This window comes from Stegostoma tigrinum, chromosome 25, assembly GCF_030684315.1.
Source record: "Stegostoma tigrinum isolate sSteTig4 chromosome 25, sSteTig4.hap1, whole genome shotgun sequence".
In the NCBI taxonomy this organism is placed as follows: Eukaryota; Metazoa; Chordata; class Chondrichthyes; order Orectolobiformes; family Stegostomatidae; genus Stegostoma; species Stegostoma tigrinum.
This window is the reverse complement of record NC_081378.1, coordinates 27,965,417-27,990,170: the sequence shown is the minus strand read 5'-3', so window position 1 is coordinate 27,990,170 and position 24,754 is coordinate 27,965,417. Positions and strand designations below refer to the sequence as shown.

Here is a 24,754-nt window from a genome sequence, read left to right as displayed (position 1 = left end):
GACAACAGCAGTGGATAAACCACCAGCTGAAAGTCACACAACATCCGAACTATTAATTCAATATTTGTCACATATCTGCAAAGATGCAGTAAAAAGTATTTTGTCGCCACAATACACATTTGAGTTACAAAAAGAGTTTAGAAAAATAACAGAGCTCATCTTCTATGCAAGGGGTCAACAAACAAAGCCTATGTGAAAGGTCTCTACAAGGTCCTGCAACCAGGAGCTCTCACTCCAGGCAACGCCAAAGTGGTGTTGTGGCCCCGATTCTGGCCTTATGGAGCCAAGAGACCTCTTCCGGGCACTGCTTGGAATTGCACTACTGTTTGTTCAAAAACTTCAGATCCCATTAATGGCACTGTGGGTGTACTTACACCAGATGAGCTATTTAAGACAACTACTCACCATCACCTTTACAGAAGGAATCAAGGATGGATATTAAATACCGACACTGTCACCAACATCGGCAGAAACAGTAAATAATTTTTTAAAATATACAGTGCCTTGACTGAACTCAGGGCATCCTTTTTTTTGTTTTTACAGGAACAGATACTTTTGAAATGGAATATTTATCATATAGGAACTTGACATTCAACTGGCATACTACAAGCTCCCATAACCAACAATGTGAAAATAACTTAATTATTTTTAAGTATTACTGGCTGAAGGTAAAATGGCCAGTATACAGGAAATAATCCCAGAGATAATGGGAACTGCAGATGCTGGAGAATTCCAAGATAATAAAATGAGAGGCTGGATGAACACAGCAGGCCAAGCAGCATCTCAGGAGCACAAAAGCTGACGTTTCGGGCCTAGACCCTTCATCAGAGAGGGGGATGGGGGGAGGGAACTGGAATAAATAGGGAGAGAGGGGGAGGCGGACCGAAGATGGAGAGTAAAGAAGATAGGTGGAGAGAGTGTAGGTGGGGTGGTAGGGAGGGGATAGGTCAGTCCAGGGAAGACGGACAGGTCAAGGAGGTGGGATGAGGTTAGTAGGTAGCTGGGGGTGCGGCTTGGTGTGGGAGGAAGGGATGGGTGAGAGGAAGAACCGGTTAGGGAGGCAGAGACAGGTTGGACTGGTTTTGGGATGCAGTGGATGGGGGGGGGGGGCGGAGAAGAGCTGGGCTGGTTGTGTGGTGCAGTGGGGGGAGGGGACGAACTAGGCTGGTTTAGGGATGCAGTAGGGGAAGGGGAGATTTGGAACTGGTGAAGTCCACATTGATACCATATGGCTGCAGGGTTCCCAGGCGGAATATGAGTTGCTGTTCCTGCAACCTTCGGGTGGCATCATTGTGGCAGTGCAGGAGGCCCATGCTTTTCTTTAAAACAGTGGCATAGCAAGTTTTGATGTTCTTCTGAGGAAGCAGATAGTGCCTCAACTTAATTTCACATCTGAATGATAGAACCTCTGACATTTCGGCAGTGCCTCAGTACTGCGCTACAGCATCAGCCTAAAGTTTGTGCTCAACTCTCTGGAATGAACCTTGAATCCTGAGCTTTCTAAAGCAGACATGCTACCATTGCTCATACAGAGGAATATATTAAGACAAGTGACCAAAAAAAGTGGGTTTAGAGATGGGACAGTAGTGGGACAGCCTTGATGATGGAGTCAATATGCAGTCAGACTCCGGTCATTCACAGAATGTCACCGATGCGTCCACCATCTCCTCAGCTATGTCCATTAGAACCCAGGTGAGTAGCCCATCTGGTATGTGTGATTTATTGACCATCAAGCCTTCCTCAGCACCTTCTCCATAATTATAGCCATAACACTCACCTCTGTCCCAACACAAAGTTCTGATAATGGTGCTGATAATGGATACTGAAGACTGATTTCAAGTATCTATTCAGTTCCTCCAACGTTTCTGTGCTCCCCATTACTACTTGTCCAGCCTCATTTTTTCGTAGTCCAATGTTTACTGGTGCCACTCTCCGAACTTTTACATATCCAGAAAGACTCTTGTAATCTTCTTTTATATTAAAAGCTGGCTTATCTCATTTTCTCCCCACATCCCTACCCCACTGCTTTTTTAGTCATCCGCTGATCATTTTCAAAGGCTTCCAAATCCCTTGGCTTTGCACTAATCTTTACTGTGTTGCATGTTTTCTCCTTTTGTTTTTACGCTGTCTGATTTTCCTCATCAGCCAGGATAGTCTCATCTGCCCCTCAGTATGTTTCTTCTTCTTTGGGATGAATTTCTGCTTGCCTTCCAAATTAATCCCAGAGATTGTAGCAATTGCTGCTCTACCATCTTCCCTGACAAGCTTTCCTTCCAATCAGTTCTGGCCAGGTCCTCCATCATATCTTTGTAGTTACCTCAATTATAATACATCTGATTTAAGCTTCTCCCTCTCAGACTGCAGGGAGATACTGTGGTCACTGTCCCATGGGGGTTCCTTTACCTTAAGCTCTGTAATTAAGTCTGCCTCATTAGACATCAAATTCAGAATTGCCTGTTCTTTGTGTGGTCTACCTCAAGCTGTTCCAAAATAAACCATACCTCAGATACCTATAAATTCCTTTTCTTAGGATCTGATACCAACCTGATCTTCTCAGTCTACCTGCATAGTCCCCTATGATTAATAAAATAGTGTTCTTCTTACATGCTTTTTCTACCTCCCGATTCATTTTCTGCTCCACACTCCAAATACTGCTAAAGAGGTCTATACATGACTCCCATCAGGGCTTTTTTTTGTAGTTTCTCAACTCTACCCTCACAGATTATGTACCTTCTGACACTATATTGCTTCTTACTGTCTTTCATTTCTTACTAACAGGGCAACCCCATCTTTTCTGCACCTGCCAGTCCTTTAAACAGGACATATATCCTCTGACATTTAGTGCCCAGCTCCGATCCCGTTGCAGCCACTTTGCTACGATGCCCACAACATCATACCTGCCAGTTTCAATTTTTGCTTCAAGCTCATTTACCTTGTTGCGTATACTGTATGCATTTAAGTACAACATCCCCATGTCCTGCCTTGACTGCTGCCCTTCTCATACTTGCTCTGGAAAATTTAAATAACATTTCCTGAGTCCTAATTTCACAAATTCCAAGTTTTTTTTAATAGATAAATTCACAAAGAATGTGAATTAGAAACACTTTATTTTGATTACTGCTGAGTTGCAGATTAAAATTGTCCAGGTCCTAGGAGCAGTAGAGCATCCAGCCCTCCAAACCCTATCCATAATTCGAAATATCATGCCTGCTCTGGTGGTATTCTCAACAGTGTCTTCCAATCTGCCTCCATAACCCTTGATTCCCTTTGTTATCAAAAAGCTATTAACTCAACTTTGAATACATTCAACGGCCCAGCTTCTACTGGTCTCTGGGGAAGAGAATTTCACAGACTAACACCGCAAATCTGCTCATTGCCAATACAATCAGATGACTCTCTAATGCAATACAAGATTTGATGCATGCTTCATTAAGACCCAAATCTGTCACCAAAACTCATATTCATGTTTAGCTTATATCAATAGGATGCAATTTCTTCTACCAGTTGTAACATTGAAAGAAATTTAGGGGACTCAACACCCCAAGGATATAGGTAGAGATCCACTACACAAATTAACACTTATTCCAGATGGTTCCCTCCAAATACAGCTGCTGCAGAAACAAAAAGAAGGCATACTGGTGCAGTCACAAGTCAATTACCACAGCAAAACATTTACTCTGCATCTGGGTTGTGTTTATCAAAAAAAGCTTTCAATTAACAAAATCTTCCACAGTAATGTGATACCTATCCCTAAAAGAGAAGTAAAACTATGATAAAGAACACAGAACTCAGTTTGCTATAATTTCACAGAAAGGTTTAGTTTTACAGTTCATTAAGTAGCCCCACTTGATTATCTATTGTCACCTACAAAGGATGACAGACAGCAAAAAATAAGCAGTTTTACAATAACAGGTATTTTATGTAAACAGAGGCACCAATTACATATGTCATTAATTCAAGAACAGTTCAGTCACTGCCCATAAAAGTTACAAGAAATAAATGTACTATTCAAAAGCAGATGCTTTAAAAATGAGTGTTTCAAAACAAAAACCTGACATGCAAATATATTCAATTAATCCTGTCTGACACTGATATGTACTGGGACAGAAATCAAGTTCACCAACGTTTAAGGGACACATAGCCTACATATAACAATCCAATTTTACACAACTTACAATTTGAAAATGCTCAGACCAATCTACTGTACATCATTATCGAATTAAACTACCATCTACACCCACGAATGCATCATGCAAGAAGCGGCCTCATATACCAATAATACTTGGTTTATTAAAATGACAGATCGGCTCATCCGTTTCTCTTACAAATCGTGATTTATATTTAGTAGAAAAAAAGAGTTTGGCCAGCTGCACTACTCAATACAGAGAAAAAAAAATTACCAAGTTCAAAAAAATTAATTTGCACAAGTTAAGAGAATCAAAATTTACGAGGTAGACTAGGAACATTTGAAATAGTGAAAACAAAGGAATTCGTGCAATGGAGGAACGAGTTATCATCTGTCAGCCACAATCAACAGCTGTAGGCCTCAATCCTACTACATAGCCTTCCCCAGAAAAGAGGTGTTATGTTTTTGAAAGAGAGGGAGGTTACAGGGGCCATTCGTACCGCTGTTTGGTATGTCTGCTCAAACTGTACTGGCAGTGCCTGGGCCCCTGAAACATGCGGCTCCTAAGCAACGGGGCCCAGCCGCAGGAGTTCTGACTTTCACTTAAAAGATGCAAATTTCTGATTCCTCGGGCTGCATCTCTTTTGCTTTACCTTTGTTTTTAACCCCGTTGACGTTGCTTCGACAATACCTGGCTACGGCAGAAGGGCGACGACCAACATCGAGAGGGAGGAAAGGGGATATGGAGGAAGGAGGAAGCGACCGACAGGGGAAAGCTGCCGCCGCCGCCGGAGGGGGCTGCGCCATTCACACGCATGCGCGTGCCCCCTCAGTATTTTCACGAAAACGGGGCGGGCCCCATTAAGCCGCGCCCACTAACTCCACGAAGCGCATGCGCGGCCTTTTAATACCTATGGGGCTGCTTCAAGACAGTAGGAACTCCCGATGCTGGAGAATCTGAGATAACAAGGTGTAGAACTGGATGAACACAGCAGGCCAAGCAGCATCAGAGGGGCAGGAAGGCTGACGTTTCGGGCCTAGACCAAAAAAGGCCCGAAACGTCAGCCTTCCTGCTCCTTTGCAGCTGCTTGGCCTGCTGTGTTCATCCAGCTCTACACCTGGTTATCAGTGGGCTTCTCCAGGAGCCAGAGGGAGACGCGCATGCGTAGTCCTGGAGCCCGCGGCGTCAGTCGGAATCCCGCCCTCATATTCCGCGACGGCGCGCACGCGTGTCTGTCACATCCGCGCTGATGGCTCCCGGGTTTGCTCCGCCCTCCCCAACCCCCTGCAACACAAGCATATAGAGGGCTCTGCGGCGCGTCCGCGCCGGTCCCGAAACCTGCGGTCCGTCAGCGGGGAGTCTGCGCCGCGCTGGCCACGCCCACACCACTACTTCAACAGTCCGGCTGCAATGGCCAGTGAGCAGCCAATCAGGGATGTGAGAAGCAGACATGGCGTGTCTGCTGTCAGCGAGTTGCTACATAGTGGCTGGTGTTTGTGACGCATACTGTGCTGAGCAGGAAGTTCGGGCTGACCGCAGGGTGCGTTTTCGTTGCATCTTCTGTTGGAACTGCTTGCCAAAGAGAAATACGTGTAATAACGGAGAACGCAAAATGCTGGAGCTGACAGTTGGGTCAGGCAGAATCCACGGAGAGAAAGCAAACTAACGTTTCAGAGATAGCAGGAACTGCAGATGCTGGAGAATCTGAGATAACAAGGTGTATAGATGGATGAACACAGCAGGCCAAGCAGCATCAGGGGAGCAGGAAGGCTGGCATTTCCGGCTTAGACCCTCCTAAAACCCTTTCTGAGGAATGGTCTAGGCCCAAAATATCAGCTTTGCTGCTCCCCTGACACTGCTTGGCCTGCTTGTTCATCCAATTCTACGTCTAGTTATCTCAAGCAAGCTAACGTTTCGAGTCTACATTAGTCTTCATCAGAGCTGACATGAAGTGTAGAGGGGTCAGCATTTGTGCAACATTTTGGGGCTGGAGTGCTGGGACGGAATGGATGTTGATAAAGATAGTAAGAACTGCAGATGCTGGGGAAACTGTGATAACAAGGTGTAGTGCTAGATGAACACAGCAGGCCAAGCAGCATCAGAGGAGCAGGAAGGCTGATGTTTTGGGCCTAGACCCTTCTTCAGAAAAGCTTGTTGATAGTTCAGTTTAAGTGATTCGGAATGTGAGTAGCAGAACAATGGCTTGTCTAACTGCCAGACTGGAAAGAACAGACAGTCCCACTGGAGTGGGGGGAGGAGAGAAAAGACACGGTGACAGAATGAAACAAGTAAAGCTGAAAGAATTGCAATGCTTTCACAATTTGAAGGTGTTGAACTCAATACTGAGCCCAAATATTTGTAAAGTGCCTAGTTTGACGATGAGATGTTGCTCCTCCAGTTTTTGCTGTGATTCGCTAGAGCATTGCAACATGTCAAGGACAGACAAGAGGGCATGTGCATAATGTGTTGTGTTAAAATACTGGCTATGGGAAGATTGGGATCATACTTGTGCACTGACAGGAGGTGTTCTGCAAAGCAGTCACCCAGTCTGTGTCAGTAGATGTGAAGCTGGAAAAGCACAGCAGGTCAGACAGCATCGAGGACCAGGAAAGTCAACATTTCAGGCCAAAAACCTTTGCCAGGATGACAAATAGTTTCAGCTCAAAATGTTGACTTTCCTGCTCCTCAGTTACTGTCTGATCTGTTGTGTTTTTCCTGCTTTACACCTGTTGACTCTAGCTTTCAGCATCTGCAGTCCTTACTGTGTCCACCCAGTCTCTGTTTGATTTCCCCAATGTAGAGTAGATCACATTGGGTGCAACAAATACAATACACAAAGTTAGAGGAGGCACAGGTTAAATGCTCCTTCACTTGGAAAGACTGATTAAGTCCTTGGATGGTGAGCAGGGTAGACGTGAAGTGGCAAGTGTTGCACCTTCTAGTTACATGGGAAGGAGGAGTGGTGTTGATGATCGAAGAATGGCCTAGGATGTTCCAGAGGGAATGTTGTCTGCGAAATGTACGCGGGGTAGTCGGGGGAGGATTTGTTTGGTGATGCATTCTGCTAAATTTGTCTGAAATGGCAGAGAATGATCCTTTGAATATGAAGGTTGATGGGATGAAAAGACAGAACAAGGGGGACCCGATCACGATCCTATGAGTAATAGGAAGGGGCAAGGGCAGGAGCACGGGTGACAGGTGGATGTTGTTGAGGGCCCTGTCAACTACAATGGCCGGGAAACTACGGTTATGGAAGAAGGAAGCCATGTCAGCAGCACTGTTTTGAAAGAGGCACCGTCTGAACAGATACGAAGTAGGCAAAAGAACTGGGAGAATGGGATTGAAGGAGGTGGCTGACAGGACCCTCAATGACAACTGAACTATCACCCATGCTTCCATCCTTGTCCCTTCCCAACACTCACAACAGTGTGATTAGGTTCCCCATGTACTTAATTTTCGTTCCACCAGCCTATGTGTTGAAAGGATCGTTCTCTGCCATTTCAGACAATTCAGCCGAATTCCACCACCAAACACATCTTTCCCCCACTACTCCTGTTTGCATTTTGCAGGGATCGATCCCTCTAGGACATCCTAGCGCATTCCTCAACTACCATTACCAACCCCCTTCCCATTGCACCTTCCCATGTAACCACATAAGGTGCAATACCTGCTTCTACCTCTGTACTGCTCACCATCCAAGGTCCTTCCAGGTGACGTAGCATTTCACCTCTATCTCCTCCAGTCTTGTACATTGTATTCACTGCACCCAAAATGTGGCCTACCCTACATTGGAGAAGCCAAATGCAGACTGGGTGACTGTTTTGCAGAACACCACTGGTCCATGCGCAACCTTCCCATAACCGGTTATTTTAACACTGTTCTGCTCGCATGTCCACTTGTATGTCCTCTGCATGCTGCAATACTCCCAGGAATCAACAAAAACTGAAGTAGCAACATCTGTTCTTCAAACTAGGCACTTTACATCCTTCTGGGCTCAATATTGAGTTCAACATTTTCAGTTTGTGAACCCATTCCTTCCCTTTCTTTTGGCTTTGATTGTTAATTCTCTGTAAACCTTTACCCCCTCCCCTACTCCAGTGAGACTGTCTGCTCATTCCAGTTTGGCAGTTAGACAAACCATTGTTCTTCTATTCTCACATTCGAATCACTTAATCTGAACGATCAAGATCCTTTCTCCCATAGCATTCCAACACAGCCTTCACTATTGCATAAATGCTGCCCCCTCCACACTTCACTTCAGCTCTGATGAAGAGTCATCTAGACTGAAGATGTTAGCTTGCTTTCTCTCCATGTATGCTGTCTGACCCACTGTGATCTCCAGCATTTGCAGTAATTTGCTTTGACATATACAATGGAGGATTGCATGATGTTTGACTACTGGAGCTTTACTTTCAGTGGATCATCAGCAGTTTCAAGGAGTATGAGGAAAATGTGTTTCCCTATTGGTGACAGTGGGTATCTTTAAAATCTTCCAGGACTTGTCTCCATTATATTGCCTGAAGCCCCCTTCCCTCCCCACCTCACCACATGCTAATGTGCCAGTGTGAATTTTCCTTCTTCCTATGAATGCAGAAAAGTAAAATTGCTGGAAAAACTCAGGTCTGGCAGTATCTGTGGAGAGACATTAAAGTCAATGTTTTAGGTCCAGTAGCCCTTCTTCAGAGCACTGTGAGACCTGCTGAGTTTATCCACAATTCCTATTTTTGTTTCAGATTTTCAACATCTGTAGTTCTTTATTTGTTTCCATTCATTAAAGTCAAAAAGTGTTGTTGTGACAGAGCTAGGCGATTCCACAACTGATGGGTAGAAACATAGAGATAGGACCAGGAGGAGGCCATATGACCCTTTGAGCCTGTTCCACCATTCTTCACGGTAATGGCTGATCGTCCAACTCAAGAGCCTAATCCTGACTTTGCCCCATAGCCTTTGATCCCATTTGCCCCAATTGCTATATCTAGTTGCCTCTTGAATACATTCAGTGTTTTGGCATCAACTGCTTCCTGTGGTACTGAATTCCACAGGCTCACCGCTCTTTGGGTGAAGAAATGCCTCCTCATCTCCATCCTAAATCGTTGACCCTGAATTCTCAGACTTTGACCTCTGGTTGTGGGCACATCCACCATCGGGAACATCTTCCCTGCATCTACCTTGTCCAGTCATGTTAGAATTTTATAAGACTGTATGAGATTCACACTACCCACCACCCCCACACCCCCCCCCCCACCCCCCCCCCCCCGCCCCGCCGCGCCCCTCCATTCATTTAAACTCTAGCAAAAACAATTCCAACCTCATCGCTCTCTCCTCATATGTCAGACCCGTCATTCCCGGAGTCAGCCTGGTAAACCTTTGCTACACTTCCTTGAGAGCAAGAACATCCTTCCTCAGAAAAGGAGACCAAAATTACATACAATATTCCAGGTGTGATTTCACCAAGGCCCATACAACTGCAAAAACACATCCCAGCCTCTGTACTCAAAACCTCTCACAATGAAGGCAAACATTGCATTTGCCTTCTTTACCACCTGTTGTACCTGCATGTTTACCTTTAGCGATGGATGCACAAGGGTACCCAGACCCTGCTGCACACTCCCATATCCCAATTTACACTCATTCAGGTGATAATCTGCCTTCTTGCTTTTGCTTTCGAAGTGAATAACCTCACATTTATCCAAATTATACTGCATCTGCCATTGATTTGCCCACTCACCCAACCTGTCGAGATCATGCTGAAGGATCTCTTCATCCTCATTACAGTTCCTCCTCCGCCCAACTTGGTATCATCTCCAAACTTGGAGATATTACATTTTATTCTCTCATCCAAATCATTAATATATATATTGTGAATAGCTGGGGTCCCGGCACCGATCCCAGTGGCACCCCACTACTTACTGCCTGCCAGTTCGAAAAGGATCAATTAATCGCTACTCTTGATTCCTCTCTGCCAACCAGTTTTCTTCCATCTCAATATGCTTCCCCCAATCCACGTGCTTTAATCTTGCACATTTATCTCTTATTTGGGACTTTGTCAAATGCTTTCTGGAAGTCCAAATATACTAGATCGACTGGCTCCTCCTTGTCAACTCCATTAGTTACATCTTCATAGAGGATCAACAGATTTGTCAAGCATGATTTCCCATTTCTAAATCCATGCTGACTTCGTCTAATCCTGCCACTGCTTTCTAAAAGCTCTGCTATAAAATCCTTGACAATGAATTTGCGAATTTTCCCCACTACCGATGTTAGATTCACTGGTCAATACTTCCCTGTTTTCTCTCTACCTCCTTTTTTGAATATTGGAGTAACAAGGATAAGATATACACTCTGCAATCCTGTCACATCCAGTCAAGAATGGAGGTAGGCAATTAAAAACTTACCAATCTTGGCCTCCGTGGAGGTACAGATCATCACAGATGTTAGTCTTCAGCCAATTCAAATCATTCCATGTGACATAAAGAAATGTTTGGCTGCACTGGATTCAGCAAAAGGTATAGATCCTGGCAACAGTATGGAAGACCTGTGCCCCAGAATATGCTGTCTAACGCCACATCTCCATTCCCATGCCCCCAACCAAGCCCTTCCAGTGCAGTTACAACACTGGCATCTACCTGGCAATGTACCTGACAGGTATGTTGTTTACACTTAAAAAGCAGGTGTTTACACTTAAAAAGCAGGACAAATCCAACCAGCCAGTTACTGCCCTATCAGTCTACATTCAATCATCAGTAAAGTGATGGGTAGTGTCGACAACAGTGCTATCAAGCTTCACCCGCTCAGCAGAAACCAATTCAGTGATGTCCAGTTTAGGTTCCATCAGCCCACGCAGTTGCTTGGTTTAGCATGAATAAAAGAGCTGAATTCCAGAGGCAAGATGAGAGTGACTGCACTTGACATCAGGGCTGTATTTGACTGAGGTATTCTCAAGGACTCCTAGTGAATCTGATATCATTGGGAGTCGGGGTGGGGGGGTAGTTGTCTGCTGACTCGTGTCAAATCTGGCACGTAGCAAGATGGTTGGAGGTCAGTCATCCCACTTCCAGAAAATCTCTACAGGAGTTCCTCAGAGTAATGTCCTAGACCTAACCATCATCAGCTGCTTCGTCAATGACCTTCTCTCCACCATAAAGTCAGAAGAAAGGATGTTTGCTGATGACTGCACAATCTTCATCATCCCCTACAACTCCTCAACTAATGAAGTAGTCCAAGTCCCAATGTGACAAGATCTGAACATGTTCAGGCTTGAGCTGACAAGTGGCACCTAACATTCATGTCACACAAATACCAAGCAATGACTGTGTCAAATATGAGGCAATGTAGCCACAACTCCTTGAATTGCAATGGCGTTACCCCACAAGTCAGGAGTGTAATGGAATACTCCCCAGTTGTCTGGATGAATGCAGCTTCAAAAAAACAATAAAGAAGCTTGATACCATTCAGAACAAAGCAGCCCATGTGATTGGTACCACATACAGAAATATGCATTCCCTCCACCACTAACAATCAGTCTAAGCAGTGAGTACTATCTACAACATGTACTGTGGAAACACATCATCGTTCCTTGGACAACACCTTCCAAACCAGTGAACAGTTTCATCTAGAAGGACAAGTGCAGCTAATGCATGGAATATTGCTACCTACAAGTTCCATTCCAAGCCAATCACCATCCTGACTTGGAAATATATTGATCTTCCTTCAATGCCATTGAGTCTAAGATCTAAAATTCTTCAAAAATAGCATTGTGCATCTACCTACAGCGCATGGACTGTTCAAGAAGGCAGCTCACCATCATTTTCTTAAGGGCGACCAGGGATGGGTAATAAATGCTGGCCCTGCTAGTGATACCCATGTCCCACTACTGAATAAACAAAAGAAACTCAGCAGGTCTGACTGCATCTGTGGAGAGAGAAACAGAATTAAAGCTTAAGGTCCACAATGACATCTTCAGGAAGGGAGGATTCTTTCCTGAAGAAATCATACTATACTCAAAAAACTAACTCTGTTTCTCTTCCCAGATGCTGCCAGATCTGTTGAGTACTCCCCCCACCCTTCTTCCCATGTCAGTTAACATTGTAAATGCATCCCACTCTTCAAGTGCTGAGTCTGTCCCTTTTTCAACCATCATGGCAATAGTGCTTTTCCAAAAAAAAAGTTTGGACATTCTTTAATTTTGTCAATAATGAGCTGGAGTAGGCCTGATAATATCTGCTGTGAGTAAGAACAAGGAAATCTGATCTCTGGCCATACATTTCATGTTCACACCTGCTTGCTCTCGCCTGTGGAAATTTGCAGAGCATACATAAGCTTTGCAGTAGCCCTGGGAATCCACACTTTTTATCACCAAACTATTCAAATGTTTCAGTGCAGAATTTTAATGGTTAATTGAAAGTTTACCCACAGTACTCTCCTTGACTATTTCCCATTAGGTTCTTCTCTGAGATAGGGACATTGGAGCTTTTTGTTAAAGATGGATTATTGGATTTGCGTTGATGATTGAAAATCTATTGCACAACATTCTGTTGAGACATTTGGGTGAAGAGACTGTGTTATCAAAGCAAATGGTGAAAAAAAATAGCTCGTACACTCATTTTCAGGTGAAGAACAAACAAAGTTGTGAAGAGAGGTATAATATTGAAAATTTTTGTTTTACACTGATCAGGACAAACGGAAGAATGTCACTTTTCAAACAATCACAAACACTTTTATTACCTGATAAAAGAGGTATTGATTCTTTGGCATGTTGACTCCTATTGGCCAAAGCATTGTGATGGAGGGAATGTTTATTTAAAATAAACATATTCATTTTGTTTTCATAAAATGAGTTCCTGTGTATTAAAGTATATCACTTTTATCAAGTATAAATGAACCACATTAAAAATTGACCGATTATGTTAAATTGGTTGTTTGTGTAGGTATTATTGCACTCAGGGTGTTTCAGCAAGTGCTGCCTAATTAAGTTATCAAATATAACAGTAAACATTTTGTCTTGGTTTGTGCAAGCATGAGCTACGTTTGACTATAATCTATGCTCTGCCTTTTACAAACAGCCAAAGGAACATGTTTGACTTGATCAAGAATCATTAGGACATGTAGTCCTATATATCTTGCAAAAATACGAGCACTGAAATTCAGCCACAACATTGTTCCATCATGTAGCAGACAAAAGATCTGTGGAGAATTAAAGATTCTGCAAACCTTTTAAACATCCGTGTTTAACTCTGTAAGAGTAATTGCACAATACATCATGTCTTAGAAACCCTTATGATTATCTCTCAGTGTAAATGAGCTGGAAATTACTGTAAATCAGAATAGCCAGTACTAGATCATTACTTCATTAAAATGTTTCTGTTTGTTTTTGAATGGCATTTTCTACACCAGCCAGGAACAATAGTGAAAAGGAAGATGAGAATCTGATATAAAGAAATACCACCCTATTTGCAAGCCTGCCACCTCAGTGATGCCCAAAAATATTTAAAAGAAGAAAATCCAAATTATTACTTCTAACGTATAATTCTAAAATTATTTACAACTTCTTTCTACACCTCAATTAATTGCTAGCTTCAAGTATACATTTCTTATTTTCCATTTTTAATTTCCCCCTATATTTCAAATCCCTTTCTGCCATGTGAAATGAGTTTCATTGCAAGTCGAGCCATTGATTTGAGAATATTAATGTGACCGTAAGTGCCAGAGTCCTACCACATGGTGGTGCAATGCCTCAGTATACTGAAAAATGTGGACCAATGTGGACCGAGTCAAAAACCATAAATCAGCATTACTGTAACTGTGCTTTTACTATGAAATCAGGGTTTTGAATCACTAATGCTTCCAGATTCTTTTACCTAAACAAACAATGCTAGCTGTTTCTGAGTCTATGAAGTTAAAATGAGAATAATAGATCGAAATGATAATGGGAACTGCAGATGCTGGAGAATCCAAGATAACAAAGTGTGGAGCTGGATGAACACAGCAGGCCAAGCAGCATCTCAGGAGCACAAAAGCTGACGTTTCGGGCCTAGACCCTTCATCAGACCCTCTCTGGTGAAGGGTCTAGGCCCGAAACGTCAGCTTTTGTGCTCCTGAGATACAGCTTGGCCTGCTGTGTTCATCCAGCTCCACACTTTGTTATCATGAAAATATTGGGTTTGTTTTTATGGATGAAGGCTGCTGGCACAGGGCATGTTTGAGAGCATATTTTCATAAAATCTACCATAATTGTCTCAGATGAGCAATACCTTTTAACTTTTACAGTAATGTAAAGTCAACCATCTATGATCATGTACAACATTGGGCATACACCTTTAAGCATCCAAGACAAGCATTGTAACCCAATGCAGATGGTCAGCACATTGCCTGCTCAAAGCCTGGGCATTAAACATGCAATGGTTCATTACGGCCCTAAATCTTAAGGAAACTTGAAAAGCTCCAAAGTATATATTATTTTGTGGCTCCAGCTCAAGCATTTTATGGCCCTTTCAGTGGATTTTAGTTTCAAATGTTTGCAAATTGTTGAATACTAGCCCCCTACACTCATTAGTCTGCCAACACATCTTCAAAAATGCACTGGCAGAAAAATTGAACCACTGCAATGAGCTGAGCTCACATTACATAAAAGATTGGTTCTTTCTTGGCAAGAAAAGGCTGCACAATATATACAAATTGTACCTTCTTGGGGTAAAAAGCAAATCAAATTTAAAATCTAAATGAATCAAGTATCAGGCTGTCAACAATTAATTTCAGAAATCACAAATCTTATTTTGCATGTTCAAAAAGGCAATATAAATTACTTGCAATCAGTTCCTCTCTGGAATTAGAAACAAATTAAAATGTTGGCTGAGTTGGCCTTTTGCCTGATTTTGAGTTTTTGGAGTGTTCAAACAGGTTTTATTATCCTTTGGGCTCCAGTTTCTATTTTATGTGGGTGTAGAAGCTGGCTAGGTTGCTGTTAACTTTTTTTTCGACTTGGCTAGGAATGATTTTCACCTAGAAATTAGCATAAAGTAAGTGGACGGAAACAAGTGTATGCTGAGTCCCCCCCCCCAGAGCATGTAACATGGTTCTTACACTGTCTAGTATGTGTTGGGAAAATTAAGCCGCCCTCATGACGCCAACAGTCAAATGTTTACAGCACAGTGAGCAATGCAGAACAAAATGGGAATTGTTACTCCCTCAGAAACAGGTTTAGATGTGAAAGGTGTTATGTGAGCATCTGCACATTTTAAACTGAAGGCCATCTGGCTGAATAACATTTTAGGGGTCTCATTGGACGTTCTAAAGGCACGTGCACACCATAATAATGATGTGCACTCCTGTGATGTATCATGGTACCAACCTTTGATGACCCATGGTTGGGATAGAGTACTGCCATCAATCTTCCTTTCTTGAAAAAAAAGTATTTTTAAGCATCCTGTTCAGATCAATCTCCATGCGGGCATGGAACTTGAACTCAGATCTTCTGATCATTGTAGAACAAGATCCTCTCTTAACTATAATCAACCTGTTTAACATGTTATGACAAACCTCCCGGAAGGGCGGTCCATGAAACCAAACCTTCTGGTTCAAAGGTAAGGACACTACTATAACAGAAAACCTACTAATCTTTTTTTATTACTTCAATCAAAACAGTTGTCTAAATTAAAACAAATTAAACCAAATTAGAAGTGACTACCCTTAAGGGGCACTAACAAAAATCAAATCATAAAGGAAATTTGTAGAATTTTAAACCAAAATATCATTTTGATGCGTGATGATTTACCTCAGCCCCAAGGTGTCTACCGGAATATGGAAGGCAGGAGCACAGCAGCAGGCATCACAGGCTCCCTCTCAAGCACACCTGGTATGGATATAGCCACAGAAAAGAGGCATGGCAGTTTTAATCAATCTTTTCAGGCACATTTTCGTGGCAGGTAGAATTTGAACTCATGCCTCTGGCCTAGATATAGGTACATTACCACTATACCTCAAGACTCTTCTTTTCTATGTCAGGTCTAAAGGTCTATTTAATTAGCAATGGCACGAGACACTATTGTGTCTTCACAAAAAGATGCACTAACCCCAAAAACAAGATTTAGTTTATTACATAGTAGCAATACAAACACAAGATATATGAACTAAGATGTTCTGCAAACACGCACACATGCACATACTGGTTCTGAGGAAGGGTCACCAGACCCAAAACATTAATTGTTTTTTCTTTCACAGATGCTGGCAAACCTGCTGAGCTTTTCCAGCATCTTTGTTTTTGTTCCTGATTTACAACATCTGCAGTTCTTTTGTTTTTTTTAAGTTGTTCTGCAACTTGACAAATCAGAGACTCAGACTCTGGACAGTCATTGTTTTATTCAGGCACATGCAGTGAGAGCTTGTCTTATCTATTTACTCTGGGCATTGTCATAAATCTTCAGGCTTTGTACACAAGCCATGTACGGAATTTCTTATCCAGTCAACTCTTACAGTATATTGACCACATTTCCTGGTGTAGTTTATTCTTTTCCCACAGTATAGAATGGGCATTGTCGCCCAAGGTCTGTTAAACTTTCCTGATTATGTGACCTGTACTCCCTATATGTCACTCCTTGCATCCTTACCCTTGTCCCTCTGTACGTCACTTTTAATCATTTGCATTTACTGTTAATAACAACATTTCTGACAGAAATTTAAGACTTAACTGACTAGAATTGACTCAACCCCTTCAGCTAATTAGGCATAATTACAATGACCATCAGAAGCCAAAAATGACTGTCTCACTCAGGACCTGGTGGTAGACTGTTTTCTACATTCATTGACCGCACAACATCAACAGAATCGTTGGACCTTCAAGATTAATTCTTTCAGCATCTTACCTCATATAACAAGTTACCCCAAGCATTTCTCCCCATAGTTAACGATTGCAAAATCAGTTATATGCAACATAAGGAACTAACCCATCTTGTGCCAAGTATCTGACTTTACAAATTCAGGTGGTTTGGAGGTTTTGTCATTCTTCCAGAATACATTCACAGAGTCATACAGCACAGAAACAAATCCTTCGGACCAACTCCTACACACTGACCACGTTTCGTAAACTGAACTTATTACCTTTGCCTGCATTTGGTCCATATCTTTCTAAACCTTCCCATTCACGTACCTATCCTAATGTCTTTTAAATGTTGGAATTGTACCTGCCTCTACCACTTTTACTCGCAGTTCATTACATATACGCAACAAATTTTACCCCTTTCACCTTAAACCCATGTCCTCTAGTTCTGGACTTCCCTACCCTATGGAAAATACCTGGCTATTCGCCTTAACTATGCATCTCATGATTTTATAGACCTCCATTAGGTCACCACTTAACCTCCTACACTCCAGGAAAAGAGTCCCAAGCCTATCCAACCTCTCCTTATAACTCAAGATTGCAGTCTCAGTAACCTCCTTGAAAATGTTTTCTGCACCTTTTCCAGTATAGTAGCATCCTTCATAAAGCAGGGCAACCAGAACTGTACATGTACTCCAAAAGCAGCCTCTCCAATGCCTTATACAGCCACAACATGACATCCTAACTCCGACAGTCAACGCTGTGACAAATGAAGGCAAGTGTGCCAAAAGCTTTCTCTTCACCACCCTGCCTACCTGTGACACCAGTTTCAACAAGCTAAGTAATTGAATCCCTAGGTCTCTCTGTTCGACAACAGTCTCCAGTGCCCTACCATTTACTGTGTTAGTCCTGCCTTGCTTATCTTACCAAAAGGCAGCACCTCTCATTTATCTAAATTAAACTTCATGCACCACTCCTCAGCCCATTGGCTCAGTGGATCAAGATTCTGTTCTACTTTTAGATAACCTTCTTCACTATCCACTGTATCACCAATTTTGCTGTCATCCACAAACACATTAACCATGCCTCCTATATTCTCATCCAAATGGTTTACATAAATGACAAACAGCAGTGGACCCAGCACCAATCCAAGTCATGAAACTCTGTTGGAAATCTCAAAATTGTTAACAGTTTTTGTAGCGAGTAACAAGGTCAGCCAGGTGGGCCTTATAGAATAAGAGTTCTCTGATTGCAGGTTGTTAATCAGGTTCAATCAGGGAGCCTTGGCCGACGCTTAAAAACAGAAGCGTCAGACATCCTGTTACTCTTAAAGATGACTCTCAAGGACTTTCCAAATGTAAATAAAGGGTGGCTTGGTGACAGGATTCCGGCCTCAGAGGAGTTATTTCAGTTTCCATTCTCTCATTTGCTTGTTGCAACAGTGCAGGCCTCCAAGCAAATGTGACTTGCAATATTTTTGCTTCTGCTGCAAAAAGAACAAAAAAGCACATTGGCAAAAATGCTCAGATAGGCAACCACCATGACAATGCTGCAAAGTGAAACTGTGGCAAGACATGCTCAAGAGAAAGCAAGCCCTTTTTATAAAGATACACCCATTTTACACAGACTAGCAGCTCACTTGTGGAACATCTAGTGTGGGACCTGAGCTTTGTAATTTTAGAACAACTGAAGCCTCTTTGCGGGCTGTAAATTTCCATCAGGAAATCAATTCAGGATGGCAGCAGTGTGTGATTTCACAATTGTCAACTTCTGCTGTGAGGCTCCATGTCCAATGCAGAACCCAATAAATTTCTACTGAATGTTCAGAAAACAGATACTTTCTGTGTAAGCATATACTATATTATGAATTAGTCATCTATTGGATAAATAGTGTTTTGAGGAAATTGTATACAGTAACTATTTGATCATAGGCTAAGCAATCGAGTTTATTGTTAACGAGCAGTAAATGTTTTCTAGTTAAGTTTCATCTGCAGAATTATTGTTTTGAAGCATTGTTGATTGATTAGCCTTCAAGCTGATGCACCAGACTACAGCTTATTTAGAAGCAGTTAGAAGGGGTGGCTCAGTGGTTAGCACTGCTGCCTCACAGCACCAGAGACCAGATTAAATTCCACCCTCAGGTGACTATATGTGTGGAGTTTGCACATTCTTCCCAGGTCTACATGGGTTTTCCTCTGGGTTCTCTGGTTTCCTCCCATAGTCCAAAGATGTGCAGGCGAAGTTGATTGGCCATCCTAAATTGCCTAGAATGTTCAGGGGTATGCAGGTTATGTGGGGGTGGGTCTGAGTGAGATGCTCTATGGGTCAGTGTGGACTTGTTGGGCCAAGAGGCCTGTTTCCACACTATAGGGATTCTACCTACAGAAGTTTAAATGAATCTTGTCTTTAAACTCAGTCACTTCAACATGCTGCCTTACTGAGGCAAGTGTTCAACAAAATTCTCCAGCCTTGAAATTGCTTTTGTTAATAGTTGTGAACAAGGGCTTAATTTGCACAGCAGTAGTTTATGTCTTGGTAGCATTTTAATGATGCAATTATATGAGATGACAGAAATGAACAAATCACACATGCAAGAGCAACAATTTATGTCCATGGGACAATGTACGTGAAATCATATAATATTTCCACAATGTGGAGCTTGTACACCATAACATGGCAGTACAGTAAGCAACTTGATTGTGTATAATGAGCAAAAAACATAATTCTGTTCATATTTGTGCACTCTGTCAGTTATTTAATTGAAAGAAATAGTCAATTTTAAGTAAACAGCATGCAGCACAAATGAAAGTAGCAAAGAGAGGAAAGTTGTCTTAATGTGCTGAGTATTTATTCAGTTATTTCATCAACGCTATTCTACAGCCTTGCATTATGGAACTTCTTCAAAGCATCTTTGACAGGATCATGCTCTGATCGCAAGAGTATTCAGTGCAAGAACACTCCAATTAGTCTCATAATCCCAGCAGACTTTCTCGTCATGATTCAAGGGAGCTCTGGCTGCATCCTGCACCTGCAAGAACTGTTATTTCTCTGGAGTGTATTGAATGGAAAACCTTGTCTTTCTACTGTGCCAAAGCAAACTCCACAATGTAACAAAGTACTGTTATGACATTGTGCATCTGCTCACTGTTATGGAAATGTTATATGGTTTAATGTATCCACAGTGTGAGAATGCCTAGCTGCAGTCTATAACAGTTTGAAATTCAACACAGAAACTTATGTGGTTGAACATTTTGGCCAAAAGAATGAAGAGAGACAATATATGCTAGATGTTGCAATGCTGAAGGAGGTGCAAGAGGAAAGGGACCTGAACTTATCCGTACACAAATCTTTAAAGGTGGCAGATCAGGCTAACAAAGCAGTTAGGAAGGATATATAAATCTGAGTTTTTTAAATTGATCCTTGGAGGGCAAGCTACGATATGACAGTGTGGCCCCAGCTGGAGTATTAGGTCAAATTTTGGAAATTGAGTGAAGGATGTGAAGGCATTGATGATGTTACAGAAGAGAGAAATGGAATGGTTGCAAGGATGAAGGATTATTATTAAATGCATAAGTTGACAAAGGTTTGCTTGTTCTTTTTAGAACACTAAAGCTGATGATACAGATGTTTGAAAGTCTAAATGGTTTTATAGATTAAATAATGCAAAATCTTTTCTGATGTGTGAGGGCTTTAGGAATCTAGAGCAACCTTAATGATGTTTCAGAGCTACCTGCATATGGTATAAATACAACAGAGTAGGCACAGTTACTTAGAGAATAGTCGATAGATGGGAGAACATAGATGGGAGAGCAGTTTATTTATAATGTACCAATTATTTCTGAACATGGCATATCTCAAATTGCCATGTATATTTGTATATAGAGATAACATGCAGTAGCTAGACTTCTACAGAATCCAAAGCTTAAAGATGTTTCTTCACCTAGCATTCTTCTTAATCAGTCTGTGTTGAACCCAAACTCTAATGTGGCTCTAAAACTACACAGTACTAGATTAGTAGTAGTGATGGGATACACTGCCTAGAAAATCATGGTGTCTTGAAAATTAATAAACAGAGCTGAAATGTTCTGGAGAAGGGAGAAATTCAAAATATTTTTCCAAAGGAAATTATCAGTACAGCTTAAAAGCTGGCTAGCAGCCAGAAGAACCACGGACCTGAATAGCCAATGTGAAGGAAAGATCACTGAGAAGAAAATACCTGCACAGAAATCACCAAGAAAAGAATAATTGATAAGAGATATTTTACAGTCAGTAAAAGGGAAACAAAGTTTTAAAGGAAAACAACAACAGTGAGAACACTTAAAGCCAAAGGAATATGTCGAGAATGCGACTCACACAAAGAGCCTGGCTACCAGCCAGCCAGAAAAGGTTCAATGAGTTAGAGGGAAAAAAAACCCAAAAAGAACAAACACTAGACTTAGAACTTCAATAAAACTCGAAAACTCAAAATAAGGGTTATTTGGATTCAAAGTCTCAGCATCCTAACAATGGAGTTTAAGAGCTCAGTATTATTTGTATCACATTGGACAAGAAATGCAAGTTTAATTCATTAACAATGAAGTTTTATTTAATTTATTTATCAAAAATATAACATCAAAGACAAAGAAAATAACTCATGCCTGACCACGTGCTGTTAAATTTGGCGTAATAAAACCTCAGATAAAGAAAACAAAATCAACACAAATGATGTGATGGGAGCCATCTTTGATATTGCCAAATAACTAACTGCTCTTTGTGAATGCAGCCATTTTGAAAACGTTCCCTTGAACATATCTTTGAAAATCATTCATCCATATTGGAAGGAAAATACTTCATGAATCTCTATAAGGAAACCATATGGTAGAGGAAGATTTACATTGAAAAGAGCATTTAAACCAGCTGAAAAGCTTTTACTTTACATACTACGTCACTCTTCGCAACAACAAAGATTCAACAACAACTTTAATCAACAAAGAATAGAACAAGGCAAAAATGAATGTAGTGCATGAAGATCAAAGCCCTAATAAGCATCAAACCAAATCATTTCCACATCACTATATATGTTCCTGCCTTGGAACAGGACCTTGAATGACATGTAAACATGGCAATGAGACTTGTTTCTCTATAGGGGCAACACCTACCTATAGACATCCAATAAAACTCTTTTCATGGAGAAAAGACATCATCACCCAATCCAGATGCTATTGACAGGGAAGAAGAAACAATTAAATTTACCCATACATTGCTGCAGTTGCTTTTATAAAAGACAACTCAGTAGTTCCCATGCTTACCAGGTGTGTGATCAAGCTGCCAGATCAATTAAATCTCTGGCCAACAGAAACCATGAGGCAAAAGGAAAGTTCATCAACTGGATCTCAGGTGTTACTATACATTGTCATAAATTTTCCTAATTCATTATTGAAACAGGCAAGTCAAGTCATAGACTTGGGGAGATATGGACAGTAAATATTGTAAAAACGAGTAACCTGAGTAACTTTTTTGAGATGTATGATGATGTCAATCAATGTTTATGATGGAGAAACAAAGTTTGGGAAGGGGTGTCATGTAAGGGCTTTAGGAGCCTGGTGGAATTTATGATGATCCAGCATAAATAGCACAGGGTGGGTAGAGTTAGTTAGATAGAAATTAAATAGATGGATGAAAGAAAATTAGAATTTAAATAAGTCTCTTAACAATATAAAAACAAGATAGTATGTAACAAATTACAATATATTGTTGTATATCGTGTTAAAATGGAATAATAGAGATCTACAAAAACTGAAGCTTAAAAACAGTTCTTGACTTTAAATTCTCCTCAACCAGTCTGTCTTTAACCTAAGTCCTCAGGTCTGGCACGCTGACCTTTGCATAGCTGAGGCCAGGCACCAACTTTCTGACACCTCCTCCTACAGCCCCTTTGATCATGACTCCACTCCTGCCCACTAAAACATCATCTCTCAAACCATTCACAACCTCATCACCTCGGGTGACCTCCCACCCACAGTCTCCAACCTCATCATTCCCAACCCCACACCGGCTATTTCTAATCCTTCCCAAAATCCAACAAACCTGAGTGGCCCAGCTGACCCTTTGTCTCTGCCTGCTCCTGCCCCACCTGAAGTTTTCTCCCTCCGGTCCAGGAACTCCCCACCTATGTCCAGGACACCATCCACGCCTTCCACCTCTTCCAAAAGTACGAATTCATAGGGCCCAACACCTCATCTTCACTATGGACATCCAATCCCTGTATACTTGAATCCCGCACATATATGGCCTAAGAGCCATCCACTGCTTCCTCTCCCACAGACCTAACAAGTCCCCTCCATCAACACCCTCATCCACTTAACAGACCCTGTCCTTAGTCTGAACGACTCCTTCTATAACTCCTCCCATTTCCTACAGACTAAGGGGGTGGCCATGGGAACCCACATGGACCCAAGCTATGCCTGCCCCTTTACAGGAAATGTGGAACAGTCCCTCTTCTGCAGCTACACTGGTACTATCCCCCATCTCTTCCTCCACTACATCAATGACTGTATCGGCGCTGCCTCATGCTTCCACGAGGACCTTGAATAGTTCATCAACTTCACTAACACATTTCACCCAATCTCAAGTTCACCTGGACCATCACTGATACCTCCCTATCCTTCTTGGACCTCTCTGTCTCCATCTCTGGTGACTGCCTCAAAACCAACATCTATTTCAAACTCACCAACTCCTACAGCTACCTGGACTACACCTCCTCTCAACCACCTCGCCACAAGAATGCACCCCCCTACTCTCAATTCCTCTGACTCTGCCATGCCTGCTCCCAAGATGGGGCATTCCACTCCCAAGCATCCCTGATGTCGTCTTATTTCAAGGACCACAACTTCCCCACTTCGGTGGTTGAAAATGCTCTCGACCACATCTCTTGTGTTTCCCGCACCTCTGCCCACACATCCCCTCCCCCCAACAAAAATAAAGACAGAATCCCCCTCGTCCTCACATATCATCCCACTAACCTCCAGATTCAGCGTATCATTCTCTGCCACTTCCATCACCTCCAATCTGACCACACAACCAAATCCCATCAGTCAAGTTTTTTATTAGATTCATCTCTCTGAGTAAAATTCTTAATAAAAGAATTGAAAAACACAAAAGAAAAGGTCAGAGTATAGTCATACCACAATTAGTTAGAATAGTTTTAATATTTGTTTTATGTAATAAACCTTAAGTTTAGCTTGTTTCTCACCTGGTTGGATTAAAAATAGAGAAGGAATTTTCTGAAGAAGGATCCCGACCTGATACATTAGTTTTCCTGCTCCTCTGATGCTCCCTGACCTGCTGTCCTCCAGCTCCACACTGTGGTATCTCTGGCTCCAGCATCAACAGTTCATACTATCTCCGAAGGAATTTTCTGTTTTTTTACTTGATTCAGTAGCTTTTATTGGCACTTTTTCCTCCCTGCTCAGTTCACAAGTTCTAATTTCTAAGAGGTTGGAAGTCTGTGGGAGTTCTGCCAGTCTCCCACTATAAAGCAAGTCAGAGACAAAAAAGGAGTAAACCTTTCTGCAATGTTTGGGACCTTTCAGTTTGCCTTGCACAGAACCTATCTTTCACTAGGCAATTAATGTGAAGTGATAGGAAAGTGATAGAAACAGCCTACATTCCTATTCCATAGCCTCAGTGAAGAGTGGTATACCAGTGACGTCATGCAGACCAGAAAAAGACCCTTCTGTTAAGCTTCAAACCTATGAACTGGCCTGAGTCACTGAAAATAGTGGTTACTTTTGTCATTTTTAAATAGAATGATCTGTCTTATTCAGGGTGACAAGAA

The 24,754-nt window shown here is 41.9% G+C and overlaps 1 protein-coding gene across 1 annotated transcript in view; it reads right to left on the bottom strand.

Annotated features, from left to right (window-relative positions):
• The window catches only part of LOC125463335 (transcriptional regulator QRICH1-like), a 32,382-nt gene extending 27,422 nt beyond the window's left edge, over positions 1-4,960 (bottom strand). The window contains exon 1 of the mRNA XM_048554524.2: positions 4,818-4,960. Within this exon, the coding sequence (XP_048410481.1) occupies positions 4,818-4,943 (126 nt within the window). The 5' untranslated portion in view covers positions 4,944-4,960. The remainder of the gene's footprint in view (positions 1-4,817) is intronic.
• Positions 4,961-24,754: the final 19,794 nt, after the last annotated feature.